The 15,171-nt window shown below is 60.7% G+C and overlaps 1 protein-coding gene across 1 annotated transcript; it reads left to right on the top strand.

Moving 5' to 3' along the window:
• Positions 1 to 3,488: 3,488 nt before the first annotated feature.
• Positions 3,489 to 13,063, top strand: SHH (sonic hedgehog signaling molecule; the record flags this gene model as incomplete). Its single annotated transcript, XM_081243984.1, has 3 exons — positions 3,489 to 4,157; positions 9,309 to 9,570; positions 12,249 to 13,063. Exons 1-3 carry the CDS (start codon positions 3,849 to 3,851, stop codon positions 13,061 to 13,063), a joined length of 1,386 nt encoding a protein of 461 aa, XP_081100110.1. The 5' UTR covers positions 3,489 to 3,848.
• Between the last annotated feature and the right edge of the window lie 2,108 nt (positions 13,064 to 15,171).

The raw sequence follows: 15,171 nt of genomic DNA, 5'->3' as shown, positions 1-15,171 counted from the left end.
TGTCTAGCCCTGCTTTCAGGGCCCTCCCAACCTGGTGCGCACATATTTTTCCCAAACCTGCAGACCCAGAGCCTGAAGGCAGAGTGAGGAGGCCATCTAGCGGTGGGGGCTGGTGGGAAGGCAGGAGCCGGGCCTGGGAGGCGCCTCCTGGGGGTGGGGGCAGAAGACAGGCAGCCACCTGTCTTCAACAGGGATAATGCTGGTGAGGGATGGGGGTGGGGAGGGGGGAGGGATGAAGGTGGGGAGGGATGGAGGTGGGGAGGGGAGGGGGAGGGAGGGAGGGGGGAGGGATGGAGGTGGGGAGGGATGGGAGGATGGAGGTGGGGAGGGATGGGAGGATGGAGGTGGGGAAGGATGGAGGTGGGGAGGGATGTAGGTGGGGAGGGATGGGGGATGGAGGAGGGGGGATGGGGGATGGAGGTGGGGAGAAATGGAGGGATGGAGGTGGGGGGGATGGGGGATGGAGGTGGGGAGGGATGGAGGTGGGGAGGGATGGAGGTGGGGAGGGATGGGGGATGGAGGTGGGGGGGAATGGATGGATGGAGGTGAGGAGGGATGGAGGTGGGGCGGGATGGGAGGATGGAGGTGGGGAGGGATGGGGGGATGGAGGTGGGGAGGGATGGGGGGATGGAGGTGGGGCAGGATGGAAGGATGGAGGTGGGGAGAGATGGAGGTGGGGAGGGATGGGGGATGGAGGTGGGGAGGAATGGAGGTGGGGAGGAATGGATGGATGGAGGTGGGGAGGGATGGAGGTGGGGCGGGATGGAGGAATGGAGGTGGGGAGGAATGGATGGATGGAGGTGGGGCAGGATGGAGGAATGGAGGTGGGGAGGAATGGATGGATGGAGGTGGGGCAGGATGAGGGATGGAGGTGGGGAGAAATGTGGGGATGGAGGTGGGGGGAATGGATGGATGGAGGTGGGCAGGGATGGGAGGATGGAGGTGGGGAGGGGTATGGAGGGAGGAAGGCAGACGACCATGGGAAAGCAGGGCAGAGCCCAGACAAATCAGAAATGGCTCCTGAGGTTACCTGGGATGTCGGGCCAGGTCAGGAAGAGGCTGGGGTTTGGAACCTCTGACCTGCACGGGGAGGGGCCCAGATTGTCTGGAGGGGCAAAGGCAAAGAGAGGGAGCCATCTGGCGTCTGGAGGTGGAAGAGGACAGTGTCTGCTGTCTGGGAAGTGGGGAGGGGGCAGGATGAAAGGAAGGGGAAGTGGGGGGAGGGTGAGACCTCAGCTTCTGGGGTGGCTCGGCTGATGCCCTTGTTTCCAGGGCAGTAAACACAAACTACAGTTGATCTTTGTCCCGATTCCCCATCCCACCCCAGCCCCACCCGCCACAGGGAGCAGGCCCTCGGAATTCAGTGTGGTGGGTTTACGGTCCATCGTTATTTCATTATTGAGGATTGGCCAGCTCCCAGGCAGGCGGCCCTGGCAGGCTCTTGGGGTGTCCAGGGCTGGCCAAGACGGACAGGAGGTGTCTTTGGCCCGAGCCTGGGCCCCCTGGGCCGAGGAGGCCTGACGGCGGGACCTCCCACTTCCTGTCCTGCCTGCTCCCCACCTGGAGGGAGCCGAGCCCCCAATTCTCGGAGCCACGCAGAGCTCTCTGCAGCTCAGGCTCCGGCTCCCGAAGCGCCAGCCTTGCTCCCCATCTGGGGAGTTCCCGGCACCTGCGAGATCTCAGGCGGGCATCCCTGCTCATGCGGTGGCCACATGGGCTCCCCGGTCTCCAGCCAGGGGGTTGAGACCCGGTGCTGTGGCCCCTTCGCCTTTGCCTGAGCGGAAAAAGAGGGGAGAAGGGAAGGGACTGGAGCGAGGTGCCACGTGGGGGAGGGAATCAGGAGGCTGGAGTGTCCCCAGCACGCCCTGTGGCTTCTCAAGCCCCCATGCCCAGTGGTGTCACAACACTTGCTGTGTGGCGACCACTTCAAGCAGGCTCACCCTCCTGGGTCCAGGACGGTGTGACCTTGTTGCATCGGTTCCACTGGGAGGCCTTGAGGAAGTTGGGTTGATGCTTCACAAATCAGAGAATAGAAAAGGCAGGGTGGGGATGCGCTCCTGGCCAGCAGAGCCTTGGAGATGCTCAGTGTCTGCAAAGGCCCAACTACAGCCTCTTTCGATGTCCCCTTCCACGCTCCCCACACCCAGAGGAAAAGTTTATCTGCACTGGAGCTTACCCAGACTGCGGCGTGTCCCATTGTTCTGAGGACCCGGCCTCTCGCGCTGGGGTCACGGGAGAACGCCTAACTGCACAGAGTGACAGCCGGGCCTCCCTCCGTCCACTGCACACGAAGAACCCTCGCTCCCACGTCCCACTCCAGAGCAGTTGCTGTGTCAGGGTGAGACAGGAAGGGCCCAGAAGGAGGAGGGCATATTCTGCAAAAAGGGGGAATCTCCAATTTTCTTTTTCTGGTTTAAATAAGACTTTTTAAGTTAGTTTGTTTCTCAAAGTGCAGGAATTGGGGGCTCCAGCATTGCCGGCTCTGAGCACCGGACCCTCTTCTGCATGCCCCTCTTTGACCAGAACACTGTGCCCCCAGGGCCCTGCCCCACTCGGGCTACAGCCCCCAGGACCCTGAGGATGGGCTTGTCAAGCTCCAGAGAAAGCCAAGTCGGCATGATGTGGAAGGAACCTAAATTCCACATCCAGCTCATCCCCTGGCCTGCACTTTGCTCCGATCGATTGAATCATGGGGGTGGTGTGTGTGCACAGCCTTACCCACTCGCTGCTGCCCCCAGGCACAATGGGCCTCCGCCCACCACGCAGGCACCAGCACCGGCTCCCTCCTCTGAGCTGGGGTGCAGACCCCAGACCCGCTCGGGCCCAGCCAACCGGATCGTTCCCTCAGCTCACTCTGCACCAGACCCTGAGCACACCTCCATTCCACTTCCAGAGAGTTAAAAATAATGCATTAATTGAAACACAATAAAGGAGCAGTATTTTCAAGTTTTTCTAAGGTGCTTAAAGCACTTCAAATAGCACTACATTACGTACAGTCCCGGCCAGTCGTGGCAACTGGAATATTCCGGAGGGGGCACAGGCCCCTCTTTCTTTCAACTGCAGGGAGCCCTGGCCTGCATGATAAAGTCTCTGGGAAAATATTTAGATAAGACCTGGGCAGCTTTGCCCCTCAAACATTTGAGAGACTATTTGTTTGGTGATGGAAGCTTGGCCGGGGGTGGGGGGGGTGGCGGTGGGTCTAGATTGTCCTTTAAAAACTTAAGTTGGTTTTAACTGAAGCATCTACCATTCTGGAGAAAGTGAAGGGGGAACGGGAGGTGTGCCCCGGGCAGGGGGCAGCTGGTGTTATCCTCGGCAACGCGCCTCCTCTCTCCCTCTCACCTTTGTCTTAGTAAAGATGTTTTTCTCTTTTAACTAGAAGCCTTCAGGTAAAAATAAAGCAGCCACAGGAAAAAAAATTAGTCTTTTTTAGGGTTAAACATCAGAAGACAAGCCTGTGCTGCTTTGGCCAATCAGATACGCCCCTGCCAGCTATAATATAGTACTGAAGACAGCCTCCCGCACAAGCTCTCAGGCTTGCTACCATTTAAAATCAGACTCTTTTTGTCTTTTGATTGCTGTCTTGAGCCCCAACTCCGATGTGTTCCGTTATCAGCGGCCAGCAGCCTGCCGTTCCAGCCCCCGTCTGGGTGGGGATCGGTGGCGAGTCCCCCGCAGCGGCGGCGGGCAAGGTTATATAGGAAGAGAAAGAGCGAGGCTGAGAGCGAGGGCGCCAGCAGCCAGCCGGAGCAAGCGAGGGAGGGAGAGCGCACGGGCACACACACTCGCACACCCGCACCCTCGCGCACTCAGACCTGCTCGGGCCAGCCTTGAGGTCCCTGGGCTCCATGGACGAGATGCTACTGCTGGCGAGATGTCTGCTGGTGGTGCTGGTCTCCTCACTGCTGATGTGCTCGGGGCTGGCGTGCGGACCCGGCCGGGGATTTGGGAAGAGGCGGAACCCAAAAAAACTGACCCCTTTAGCCTACAAGCAGTTCATCCCCAACGTGGCTGAGAAGACCCTAGGGGCCAGTGGAAGATACGAAGGGAAGATCACGAGAAACTCGGAGCGATTTAAGGAACTCACCCCCAACTACAACCCTGACATCATATTTAAGGATGAAGAAAACACTGGAGCGGACCGGCTGATGACTCAGGTAGAAACCCAGCACGGGGCGTGGAATGTGTTGCTTCCAAGGGGTTATGTGTAACCATGCCGTACAGTCTGTTTGCTCTTCAGGCAGGTAGAAAGCCGATTTTACCCTCTCCTTCCCCACCCACCTGCCGACCTACCATCCCTTCCTCTTCCTGGAGGGGAATGGAGGTGAAGGGTCCAGCTGGAGAAGTTTAGGCTGGGGGGTGGGGATAAGGACGCTAGGAGATGTGGTCCTTGCATGGCCCTGATTTGATTTGTCCTGCTGGGATGGCCTTCCCATCCTGCCTCAGCTCTGGCTTGTAACTTGGGGAGACCTTCACTTTGGGGGCATCTGTCCTTTCCAAGTTGGGAGTGGGAATGGAGGGGGGGTGCAAGCATCCCCCCCATAAACATAGAGCGGCGTCCAGATCACTGTGCAAGTGTAGCCTCGGCGCTTACACGTTTCCCTTCTCCTCTGTGTTTTTCTTTCCCACCACTGCTACCCGCCCCCCGCTGCCCCCCACCAAAGACCCTCAACTGGAAAAGCCAGGAGGCCGGGCTGACAAAAGGTCGGGGCTCCAGAGGAGGCTGGGCCAGTCCCCTGACCGTATCACATAGCTCCACTGCGATTCCATCGCTGGCAGCTGTGCCCACCAGAGTGTGAATGTATCGATATTTCTTTAAGGATGCCCTCTTATTCTCCCGAGCCCGCGGTACTTGAGGGGAGGGACTTAGAACTTACTGGCATTGCATCACGCTAGTTTTCAACCTGCTTGCATAGGAAATTAGGAGCGACTAGATATTAGCGGGAGGGGGGGGCTGGAAAGAAGAACCAAAGCAAAACACGCATTCCTCACTCCCTCTCCGCCTCCGTTTGAGACTTCTGGCTGCCAATCTGCCCGTCAATGGCAGACTTTCTGCAACTCCAGGCACGTATAACTGAAGCTAGAAATGGATTTCCTGGCAAATATAGGTCAACATCTTTTTTATTGCCCTATTAAAATATTCAAGTCCTACCTTTAGGGCCAGGAGCGCACCGCAGCTGACGAAGCGGCGCTGGCGGGGCGCAAGTGCAGGGGAGGCTGGGGGTGGGAGGGACCGAGGAGACACTCCCGGCCGCTCCGCTCCCAAGCCCGATGCCCGGCCTTGCTGCGGAGCCGAAGAAGGCCAGGGGCAGGCGGGGTAGCGGGCTCCAGCTGACGGACGGAGGCGGAGAGGGAGGGGAGGAGAGGGTCCTCGTCCCCGGCTCGCTCGCATCTGCTCCCGACCACCTTAAATCTGGACCGCGAGTGTGGACGCGCGCGCCTGTGCCCGAGAGCAGCGCGAGCCGCAATTAACTCTGCGCAGGCCGCGGGGTGCCCTGCGCGTGCGGCCGGCTGCGGGCGCTTTTCCAGCTCATCTGGGGCTCCGACCCCCTGGCACCCTCGGTCCCGGCGGGAGGGCAGGGGCCTTCCCGGGATCCCTCGGCACCGAGGAGAGGGGCGCGAGGCCAGAGAAAGCAGCGGGGGCGGGGACGCCGGAGGTCCCCGAGCCGGAGGGCTCAGCGGCCGCCGCGGTCCGCTCCGGGCCGACGCGGGAGGGAGCGGGTCCCGGCCCGCGCCCTGCCCGGGGCCCCGGGCCTCGCCGCCCCGCCTACAAGTGCGAGCGCGCGGAGCCGCGCACCCGGGCAGACGCATCTCGGCTCCACTTACTCCCGGGTTATCGATCTCGCGGCTCGGGTTTCAGTGCGCGCGGGGCTGGGCTGCGGCCGCCCGCCGGCCCCTCCACGCGCCCGAGCGCGGGCTCGGCCAGGGCTCCCGGCGGCGCTCCGACGGCCCGGCTGGCGAGGCGGCGCGGGCGGACCCGGCGGGCCCGGGCGGGAGGGAGAAGCCGGTCCAGGGCGGAGGCGCCTCGCGGGCCTGGGCGCCCGGCCCGAGCCCCCCGCCGGGTCCCTCGCCCCGCCGCCCCCGGCCGCCCCGCCGGGACCTACAGCCGCGCGGCCCGGCGCCCGGCTGCTCTGGCCGCAGCGTGCGCTGGCAGCATTTGAACTTCTGACCTTCTGTCAACTTCCCTCAGACGAACGAAACGAAAACAAATACTTTTTTTCCCTGGGCAGTGGCTATTCCCGTTCCCAGCACAAAAGGAGGGGGGAGGGGCAGCCGACGTCGGGGTGGGGTGGGGAGAGCCAGGCCAGGCGTGTACCACGGGCCCCAAAAACGTGCCCTAAAAACCTGGAGGCTGGGGAGGGGGGGTGGCCTGAAAGGCGCCCTCTGCTTTACCCCTTCCGCGTCCTTCCTGCGTCCCCGGTCCTAAGAGTTAAAGTGGGGAAGGCGGGGGACCTGGGAGGTGAGGGCAGGGCCGGGGGAAGGGGAAGCGGCGACGCCTCCCGGGCTCCTGGGGCACCTGCCCCCCCGCCGGCCCCCCACTTAAGATAAGCACCTAGACTCTGCTCTCGGGTGCGTGTCCCTCCCCCCCCCGTCTCTGCGTGTCTCTGTCTCCCTAACGTGACTGCCGCCCAAGTCCCTCAACCATGGCAAGATCGTCCCCAGTGGAACTTTCAGAGCAGTTCAGGAACGCATGAGCCCCTGGTTAATATTAACTCCGAGAGGGGGAAGCGCAGACAGACACGCTCTCCCCGCAGGCCGCGGTGCCGAGGGGCTCCGAGGGGGCAGGAGGCCGCGAGGGGCCGGCCTGCGGGCTGCGCGGGGGACCGGCCCGAGGCGCCACGTTGGGCAGATTTCCGGGTGCGTGGCGGCCCCGGGGAGCGGCGCTCAGGTGTGGGTTTGAAGGGAGGGGCCTGGTTTTCCGGAGAGGGGGGAGGAGGAGCAGCGAGAGGTGTGTGCGGGGACCCGAGGGGACCCTTCTGAAGTCGGGACACCCCCTCCCCCGCGCTGGGGAAGCCCGTGGGCGTCGGCGGTGACAGTCCCCGCTCGGCTCCCGGGCGCGGAGCGGCTGCGCAGACTGGGGAGGTGGCGCGGGAGCTCAGGCGTGGGGAACAACTTGGCCTCCGCCGACACAAAGCCGGGCCCGTCGGCCCCTCTGGGCTTCACGGTGGCTGCACAGAGGCGGGGTTGATTCGCGGCACACGACCCAGTGAATTGATAACCGGCCCGGGCTTCCCGGCTCTGCCCGCGACGATCCCGCCCGGCCGGGGCGCAGAGACTCTTGCAGCCGCGGGCCGAGGCCGCGTTGCGCCTGGCGGAGCCCGGGCCTGCCTCGGCCCTGGGCTCCTCGCCTGGGGTCTCCACCTCTTGTCCGAGTGGCGCAGCTCAGAACGCTGGGGGATGGTACGCGTGCTCCCCTTCCTGCCCTCCCCCTCGCCAGCGGCCCCGGGGGAAGCCACTGAAAGCTTCATCTGCCCCCCGAAAGCAGGGAGCTGGGCTGCGATGGGGGCTCGGGAAGCGAGTGTCTGCGTGTGCGCGTCGGTGGTGTGCGCCTGCGCAGCCGGTTCCACATCCCGGCTCTAAACTGACCCTGGTTTACTGATTGATTTTCATGTAAAACGCATTCAATCCTCAAGATGACCTCACTCAAACTCTGTCCTAATGACTTTTTTTTTTTTTAAGAAAACTGTTGGCGGGCCTAGAAACCTGCAAGCGCTGACCTGTTACCAGGACCGCCCCCTAGCCGTCTGCCCTCCCTCCACCACGCGCGCGCGCACGCACACACTCACACACACACTTGCTGTATGTCTAACTCTACAACCATATACTGGTTTTTACTGCCGCCAACTACACAGGTCTTTTCCTGTCGCGCAATCGGTCGCATCCCCTTAAAACGCGGCAGCGGCCCTTGCAGGCCCTTACAGAGCTCCTGCGCTCTGTAAGAAAGAGTTCCCCCAGGCTATAATAGGGTCCTTGCTGGGGCCGGCTGGTCATCTCCGTAACCGGGGTCCCCGCCCGGATATCAGCCCTACCCTCTGCAGAAGTCAACGTGGAATTGTCCCCTATCCCTCCTGAGTCTGGCTCTCTGGGGGACGCCCCCATCATGATTTTGTCACCACCTCCCCTTTTTTCAACCCCGCACCAGCCGCATATAAACGTCCAGTGAGTTACTGTCCACACAAACATGCACGTGATTCAACTCTTTCTTGCATCCTTGTCTGAATGGGACCCGAGAATTATATGGGAACTCCCACAGCTTTACCCTGGCTTCAGTCCTGCCTATTCACTGCTTCTTTACTCCTACTGGCAGCTTCCTTGTGGGAGGGGGGGGGAACCCCAAGGGCGGTTTCCAGAAGAAGCCTCCCTAAGGCAAGAGCTCAGAGGCCCCAGGCCTTTCTGGCTCCCCTCCCCCTCCCCTCCCCTCCCCCCTCCACCTCTTAAGTTGGCTCTTCAAACTTGCAGGACACCATTCTGCGCCGGCCAAGAAAACAAGAGGGGGGGAGGGAACAGGTTAAGGAAAACAAGAGACACAATCAGACCACAGAAAAGCCGGGAGAAAAGAGTTCCACGGGGAAAAGGAATGTGGCTGTCCAGATAAAGAATGTTTGTCATCCGGCCCTGGTCTTATTGAAAATTATAACTCACCTGGTTGCCTTTCACTTCTGGTTCCCCCACCCCTTCGGCTGCTATCAGGGTCCCACCACCCTCTCTACCTTTGGCTTAATTCTCACCTCAGATAGGCACAGGGCAGAGATAAGGCAAGGCTTTTAACTCTGTAAGAAGTATACCGTGTATTTTTCTTTCTACGGCTAAGTTGCACCCGGGGCCTCTCTCCTGCCTCCTGAGAGGGAGTTTGTCCAGGGAGCTGGGTGGAGCCTTGCACAGGTGCGGAGCGATGGGGCCACAGAAGAGGGCAGGGGCGTGGAGGGCGTCGTGGAGGAGGACGCGGGCCACAGCCTAGGGTGCTCCTGGAGGCTTGTGCAGCCACTGTCCAAAACCACGCAGTTTACTTATTTCGAAGACAGACATTTCATCTGCTTCTCAGGCCGTGACGGGGGCTCTGCTATTTCAGGTGTGGAGAAAGGCGCTCAAGTCGCCTCCGAGAGGACGTGCCTCCTCCTACAATGCCACCCCCTCCTCCCTAGCCGAGCTCCCCCTCTCCGGAACAGGCCGGCCCGTTCCAGGCCTGGCCTTGTCTCCCTACTTCTGCGCACAGCCCGCATCCCGGGGGACTAGGCAGAGCAGCCCAGGGGTAGGGTTGGGGCAGGCCCGGACGCTCACGGGCGCTGGGTGCCCCCTTCTCTCCACAGCGGTGCAAGGACAAGTTGAACGCCTTAGCCATCTCCGTGATGAACCAGTGGCCGGGAGTGAAGCTGCGGGTGACAGAGGGCTGGGACGAGGACGGCCACCACTCAGAGGAGTCGTTGCACTACGAGGGCCGCGCAGTGGACATCACCACCTCGGACCGCGACCGCAGCAAGTACGGCATGCTGGCGCGCCTGGCCGTGGAGGCCGGCTTCGACTGGGTCTACTACGAGTCCAAAGCGCACATCCACTGCTCGGTGAAAGCAGGTGAGGGGGCGGGCCCACCCACGCCGACAGCACCCCCCAGCAGCTCCAGATCTGTGCCCCAAAGCCCGGCTCACGGGAAGGAGGAAAGTGGGGAGGAGGGGGGCAGGCAGGGAGGGGACTGGGTGATGACTGGTGTTTCTGTGGCGGGAATAGACTCCGTGAGGCCTGTCCCAGTCCCCAGCCGGGAGCTGTCCCTACCTTTGAGGCCACAGAGGCCCACGTTCTCTGAGCCCAGATGCAGGGGGCATCTGGCTTCTCGAGCCTTCCCCTACCCCTGTTTCCGGAGTCCCCACTGCAGGTGGCAGAGACAGGGAGGAAAGATGGTGGGGCGGGGGGACTGTCCTGGTGAGAGACTGCAGCCCTGCCCAGTCGGCCGGCTCTGGCCCAGAGCCTCTGTCTCAGTAGAGCTTAAGAATGAACCACTCGCCACTCGCCACCGGCCCGCACCTGGCACAGGAGGTTCTGCCCGGGGTGGAAGCCCCGGTCCACTCCCTTCCCCCCTGAGCGCCTGTGGATTATGAACTAACTTAAGTCACTCGGCCTTTGGGAAGAGGCCTGATGGGAGGTAATAAAGCCGGTAGTTACCACTTCCAACATCTGGAGGCCGCAAGCCCAGAAGCATCCGTCCTTATTAGGAACCAGCTGGGCTGCCCTGAGCCACAGGCAGGGCCAGGAAAGCCAAGCCTGCAGCTGGAGCCCCCGCCCTGCTGCGTGAGGCTGACTTCCCTGGGCCTGCAACGCCACACGCTGTTGCTGGCGAGGAACAGCTCCGGAAGGAAGGCGCGCGCGCGCGCGCACAGTTCCCCAGCTCCACTGAAGCAGGTCTCTCCAACTCTCGGCAGAAGCCGGCGCATTCAGCAAGACAGTTCACAGTGAATTTCAGAGGAACTGCGTCTCCCCCCGCCCCCCCGTTTCGCCTGTTTGTCTCCTAAACTGTATTTTAATAGCGTATGTTAGTAGAAAAACACTTTCAAAGTGTCGAGGCACACTTTGGAGGTAAGGAAAAGAGTGGCCTCCTGTAGCAACAGAAAGAAAAGGTGTGGAAGGCTGGGGAGAAGGTCTGGGCTTAGAGCCTGGGAAAGGGTCTCAGACGCCAGCAGGGCGGGGAGGCGCGCCCCGACTTCGCGGGGCTCCTAAATGGCGGCGCGGCGCGCGGCCCGCTCCGGGCCACCCCTGTCCGCGGGGTCCCCCTGGCGGGGGTCCCTCGAGGTCTCCTCGCAAATGAGCAGCGGTCGTCCGGCCCGGGACCCCGCCGGGGGAGCCGGGCCCGGCGCGCAGAGCCGCTCATTGGCATTCCGCGCACACGGGCCGGGCGCGGGGCGGTGCGTGTCAAGCAGGGTCGTGCGACTCGACGCCTCGGGCTCGCCTGCGTCCCGGGCGCATTCCGGGCGGCTATGTCGGGCCTCCAAAGGCCGGCCCCGCACTTCATGCCGGAGAAAACGATGAGAAGATTAAAAGCCCTCAGTAATTCCAGCAGGAAGATTCTTTCTCGCGATCTCTATTTGCAAAAAGCAGGATCCCGGAGACTGGAATGCAAAGAAGACGGGGACGTCCCCGCCCCTCCTCCACGGCCCCCTGCGCGCCGCCCGACTCCGATTATTGTCCTCGGGACAGTGAGCCTCAGAGAGCGACAGAGGCCGGAGAAAGCGGGTAGTCAAGGGGCCTTGAGAACCCGGCGCTTCCAGAGCTCGGAACAGGCCCCGCCATTTAAAATTCAAATACACATCTCGAGTGCTTGGAAGAGAGGCCTGGCTGTGCAAATAGTGCTTGTGAGGCCCGGGCTTCTGGAGAGCCCGCGTGTGAATCGCCGGGGGTGCGGCGGGGGGGTTGCACCTGAGCAAATAGGGAGGGGGCGGCCCAGAGCTGGAGAGAGAGGGAGCCGAGAGGGGTGGGGGGGATGGAAGGAGCCCCTCTTCCAAGAGCGCCTCCCATTTGTTGCAGAAATTACAATGACAATGGCGAGCCCTTTATTGGATTTTAATTAGAAGATCCACACAAGCCCCGGATTTTCACACCTCAGCCAATTCTCTGGAATGTTTGTCCAGTTGCTACAGCTACTACAGCTATTTTTCAACCCCGCCCTCGCCCCCAACCGGCCGACACCAACCAGCCGACACCAAGGCCCCCCGCTGGGCACTGGGGGCGGGGGGGTGGTGCGGGGAGCGGCCGAGGGTCCCCGCCGCGCAGCCCGGGTGCGGAGCGCACGAGGGGGCGCCGCGCCCCGCGCCGGAGGCGGGAGCAAAGGAGGGTGCGCCCCGGCGCCCGGGTGAGCTCAAGGAGGCTTCCTGAGGAATCCAAGTGGAGAGCAAATACCCTCTGAATTCATGGCGAGGTTGGGTGTGTGCTGAGCCGGCGGGGGAGGGGGCGGGGGAGGGGGGAGGCGAAAGGGAAGGAGCGTAACCGGCCTCCCGCCGGAGACGCCAATCGACCTTTGTCACCGCCAGTCCAATCCCAAGAGAGTCGTTAAGGAATGCGTCTGCATCTGAATTTGGTCACCGAGGCGGTGGGGATGGGGGGAGGGAGGTCTGCGCGGGACCAGCCTGGCACCTCTCCCCGGAGCCACGCGCTTCCTCGTTCTGGGCGCGCGAGACACCAAGCGTGCGCCCCCCTTCCCAGTCGCGTCTTCCTCTCGGGACTCACCGCCCTGTCTCCTCTTCTCTCCCTTCTCTCCCCCGCAGAGAACTCGGTGGCGGCCAAATCGGGCGGCTGCTTCCCGGGGTCGGCCACGGTGCACCTGGAGCAGGGCGGCACCAAGCTGGTGAAGGACCTGCGCCCCGGGGACCGCGTGCTGGCGGCCGACGACGAGGGCCGGCTGCTCTACAGCGACTTCCTCACCTTCCTGGACCGCGACCACGGCGCCAAGAAGGTCTTCTACGCGATCGAGACCCGGGAGCCTCGCGAGCGTCTGCTGCTCACCGCCGCGCACCTGCTCTTTGTAGCGCCGCACAACGGCTCGGCCGGCCGGGAGCCCGAGGCACTGTCGGGCGCCGGGCGGCCGCCTGGGGGCGCGCCGGAGCGCCGGGCGCTCTTCGCTAGCAGCGTGCGCCCTGGCCAGCACGTGTACGTGGTGGCCGAGCGCGGCGGGGATCGGCGGCTCCTGCCGGCCGCCGTGCACAGCGTGACGCTGCGCGAGGAGAGCACGGGCGCGTACGCGCCGCTGACAGCGCAGGGCACCATCCTCATCAACCGGGTGCTGGCGTCGTGCTACGCGGTCATAGAGGAGCACAACTGGGCGCACCGGGCCTTCGCGCCCTACCGCCTGGCGCACGCGCTCCTGGCCGCGCTGGCGCCCTCGCGCACGGACCGCGGCGGGGGCGGGGGCGGCGGCCGCGTGCCCCCGCCTGCGCCAGGTGCGCCGGCTGCGCCAGGTGCGACCGACGCGCCAGGCGCCTCGGGCATCCACTGGTACTCGCAGCTGCTCTACCAAATAGGCACCTGGCTGTTGGACAGCGAGGCCTTGCACCCGCTCGGCATGGCGGTCAAGTCCAGCTGAAGGCCAGAGGGCCGGGGAGGGCACCGGGAGGGGGCGGGGCGGGCGGGGGGAGGGGCGAGATACCGCAAATGACACACGGAAAAAGCGCACGAAATGAGACTTTAATTATAATAATAATTAATAATAATAAAAAAGTAGGACAGTCCAAAGTAGACTATAAGGAATCAAAGACCCCGAGAAATTCTGTTGTTGTGTTTAGTTTATATATATATATTTTTGAATTTTTTGATTCCTGTTTAAGTTTGGTTATTTTTTCACCTCTCCTGGCTATTTATTTGTTTGGTATGAATAGATGTTTTAAAATAATATGAACCGGACCTTCAAGAGCCTTAAATAGTTTGTTTCTTGGATAATTTATTATCATGTGAACTGTACTCACAGGGGGAAAGATTATTTTGTGAAGCCAAGCGACCCGCTCAGAGTCTATTTTTCTACATGTGCCTCGTCCTGACTTTCAGAAAGCAAACTTCTGTCCTCTGCATTCCTCGTTTGCAACGCTCCTGCTTTTCAGCAAGTGTAAACTAAAACATGCTTCATGGGGGTCCACAAATTATATTTTTATACACAGAATTGTAAATTAGATTTTTGAGAGATCAATACTTAACTGAATTACATTTCATTTTTGAAATAGTGTAAAATATGAAAATATATTATTTTAATTTAACTAGTTTCCAATGTAACAGCCATCTCCTGTTTTGTCTTCCGGGTTTAATATTTGCTTTGTCATCACCATTTTGGCCACATTCTTGGAAGTCAAGACTGTTACACACTCACACACACACATACACTTTTTTTTTTCTTGGACAAACTGGAAGAACTCTTATTTTTAACTTCAAAGAATTTATTAGAAAATAATATTTTTTAAAAGCGCACATAGTGATGATCCCACAAGGATGGAGCCTGTAGTTTGTACAGAGAAAAACAAAGGATGTTTTTGCATTAATAAATTGAGAAATAACTGCTGTAAATTTACTAAAATGTATTTTTGAATATTTTGTAATAGTTTTATAGAAATAAAATGTGCCACGCACAGCCTGGTTAGTATATAATAACTAAGAATTCCTGTTGCAGCCCTTTTTCTTTCCTTTTTTTGGCTTCTTTGTTTGGGAAACCTAGTGCTGACAGGAGTTCCCAGTATTATATTTAGATGTGTTGCTTATACTGTGAATTCAGATCCACTCGCGTAGGTAACCGAATCGACGTGTTTGTTTTCGTCCCTGGAGAAACCTCAGCTCTGTTTGTATTTATTGTGTGAAAGTCTCTCTACTCAGAGACTGGCAGTGCCGTGCTGGGTGCCCTTCTGCCCTCACCTCCCCCAGCTTAACCAGCACAGCCTCAGTGGCTGCCTGGAGGAGATGGTCTGGGGCACTCACCCAGAACTTCCTCCCCAGGCCCCGCGTCACTGGTGGCCAACTTTGTTCCCTCCACTTGGTTGACCCAGGTTGGGGTGCACTGTCCCCCTAGCCTTGCAGGGAGGAGGTCCTTAACTGCTTTCTGAAGTCCTGGGACCCGGGACTTTTCAGAAGGGTCCCCAAGGAGAGGGCCAGGTGTTGATGATCTGCAGGAGGATGTGCTCCCTGCCTGCTCTGTGCGGACCCGGCCTTCCCTCCTCTCCCGTCACACCCACTAGAGCCTCAGGGTGCCGGGGTCCTCGGGCCATGCTGGTGTCTCCAAGTTGTCTGTCTTGAGTGGTTGTCAGGTGTGGACGTTTGTCCCTAGGTCGTAGTCCTCCTGCGGGCACCCTGGGGCCAGTGGCCCTGTGTCAGCAGGGCCGGGGGGACAGGTCCTCCGTGCCTGATGCTGTGTCATAGGCTCAGCCGCCCTGGGCGGTCACTCTGAGGGCTTTGGTTTAGTGAAGGCTGCTGTCCCGCTTTGTGCTCTGCGCCCAAATGCCTCTGCAGGCTGAGCTTTGGGAAGGTGGGCCGTGTGGCCTCAGGGCCTCTCAGAAGATTAAATAAGGCGGCCCCGGGTTTAGGGGAACAGAATTGAACTCAACGGCCTCGGGCCAGTCTCGGTCCCACCTGGTCAGGGTCTGGAGAAGCTGCTTCTGAGGCTACGGCTCAGGTCCCTGGGGGGCTTCTGTGCTGAGGTCTGGTGAGATGTGGCTC

The sequence above is a fragment of the Mesoplodon bidens genome (assembly GCF_964165515.1).
Source record: "Mesoplodon bidens genome assembly, chromosome: 9".
NCBI lineage: Eukaryota > Metazoa > Chordata > Mammalia > Artiodactyla > Ziphiidae > Mesoplodon > Mesoplodon bidens.
Note: the sequence above shows the minus strand (reverse complement) of the source record. Positions and strands in the feature narration are given on the sequence as shown.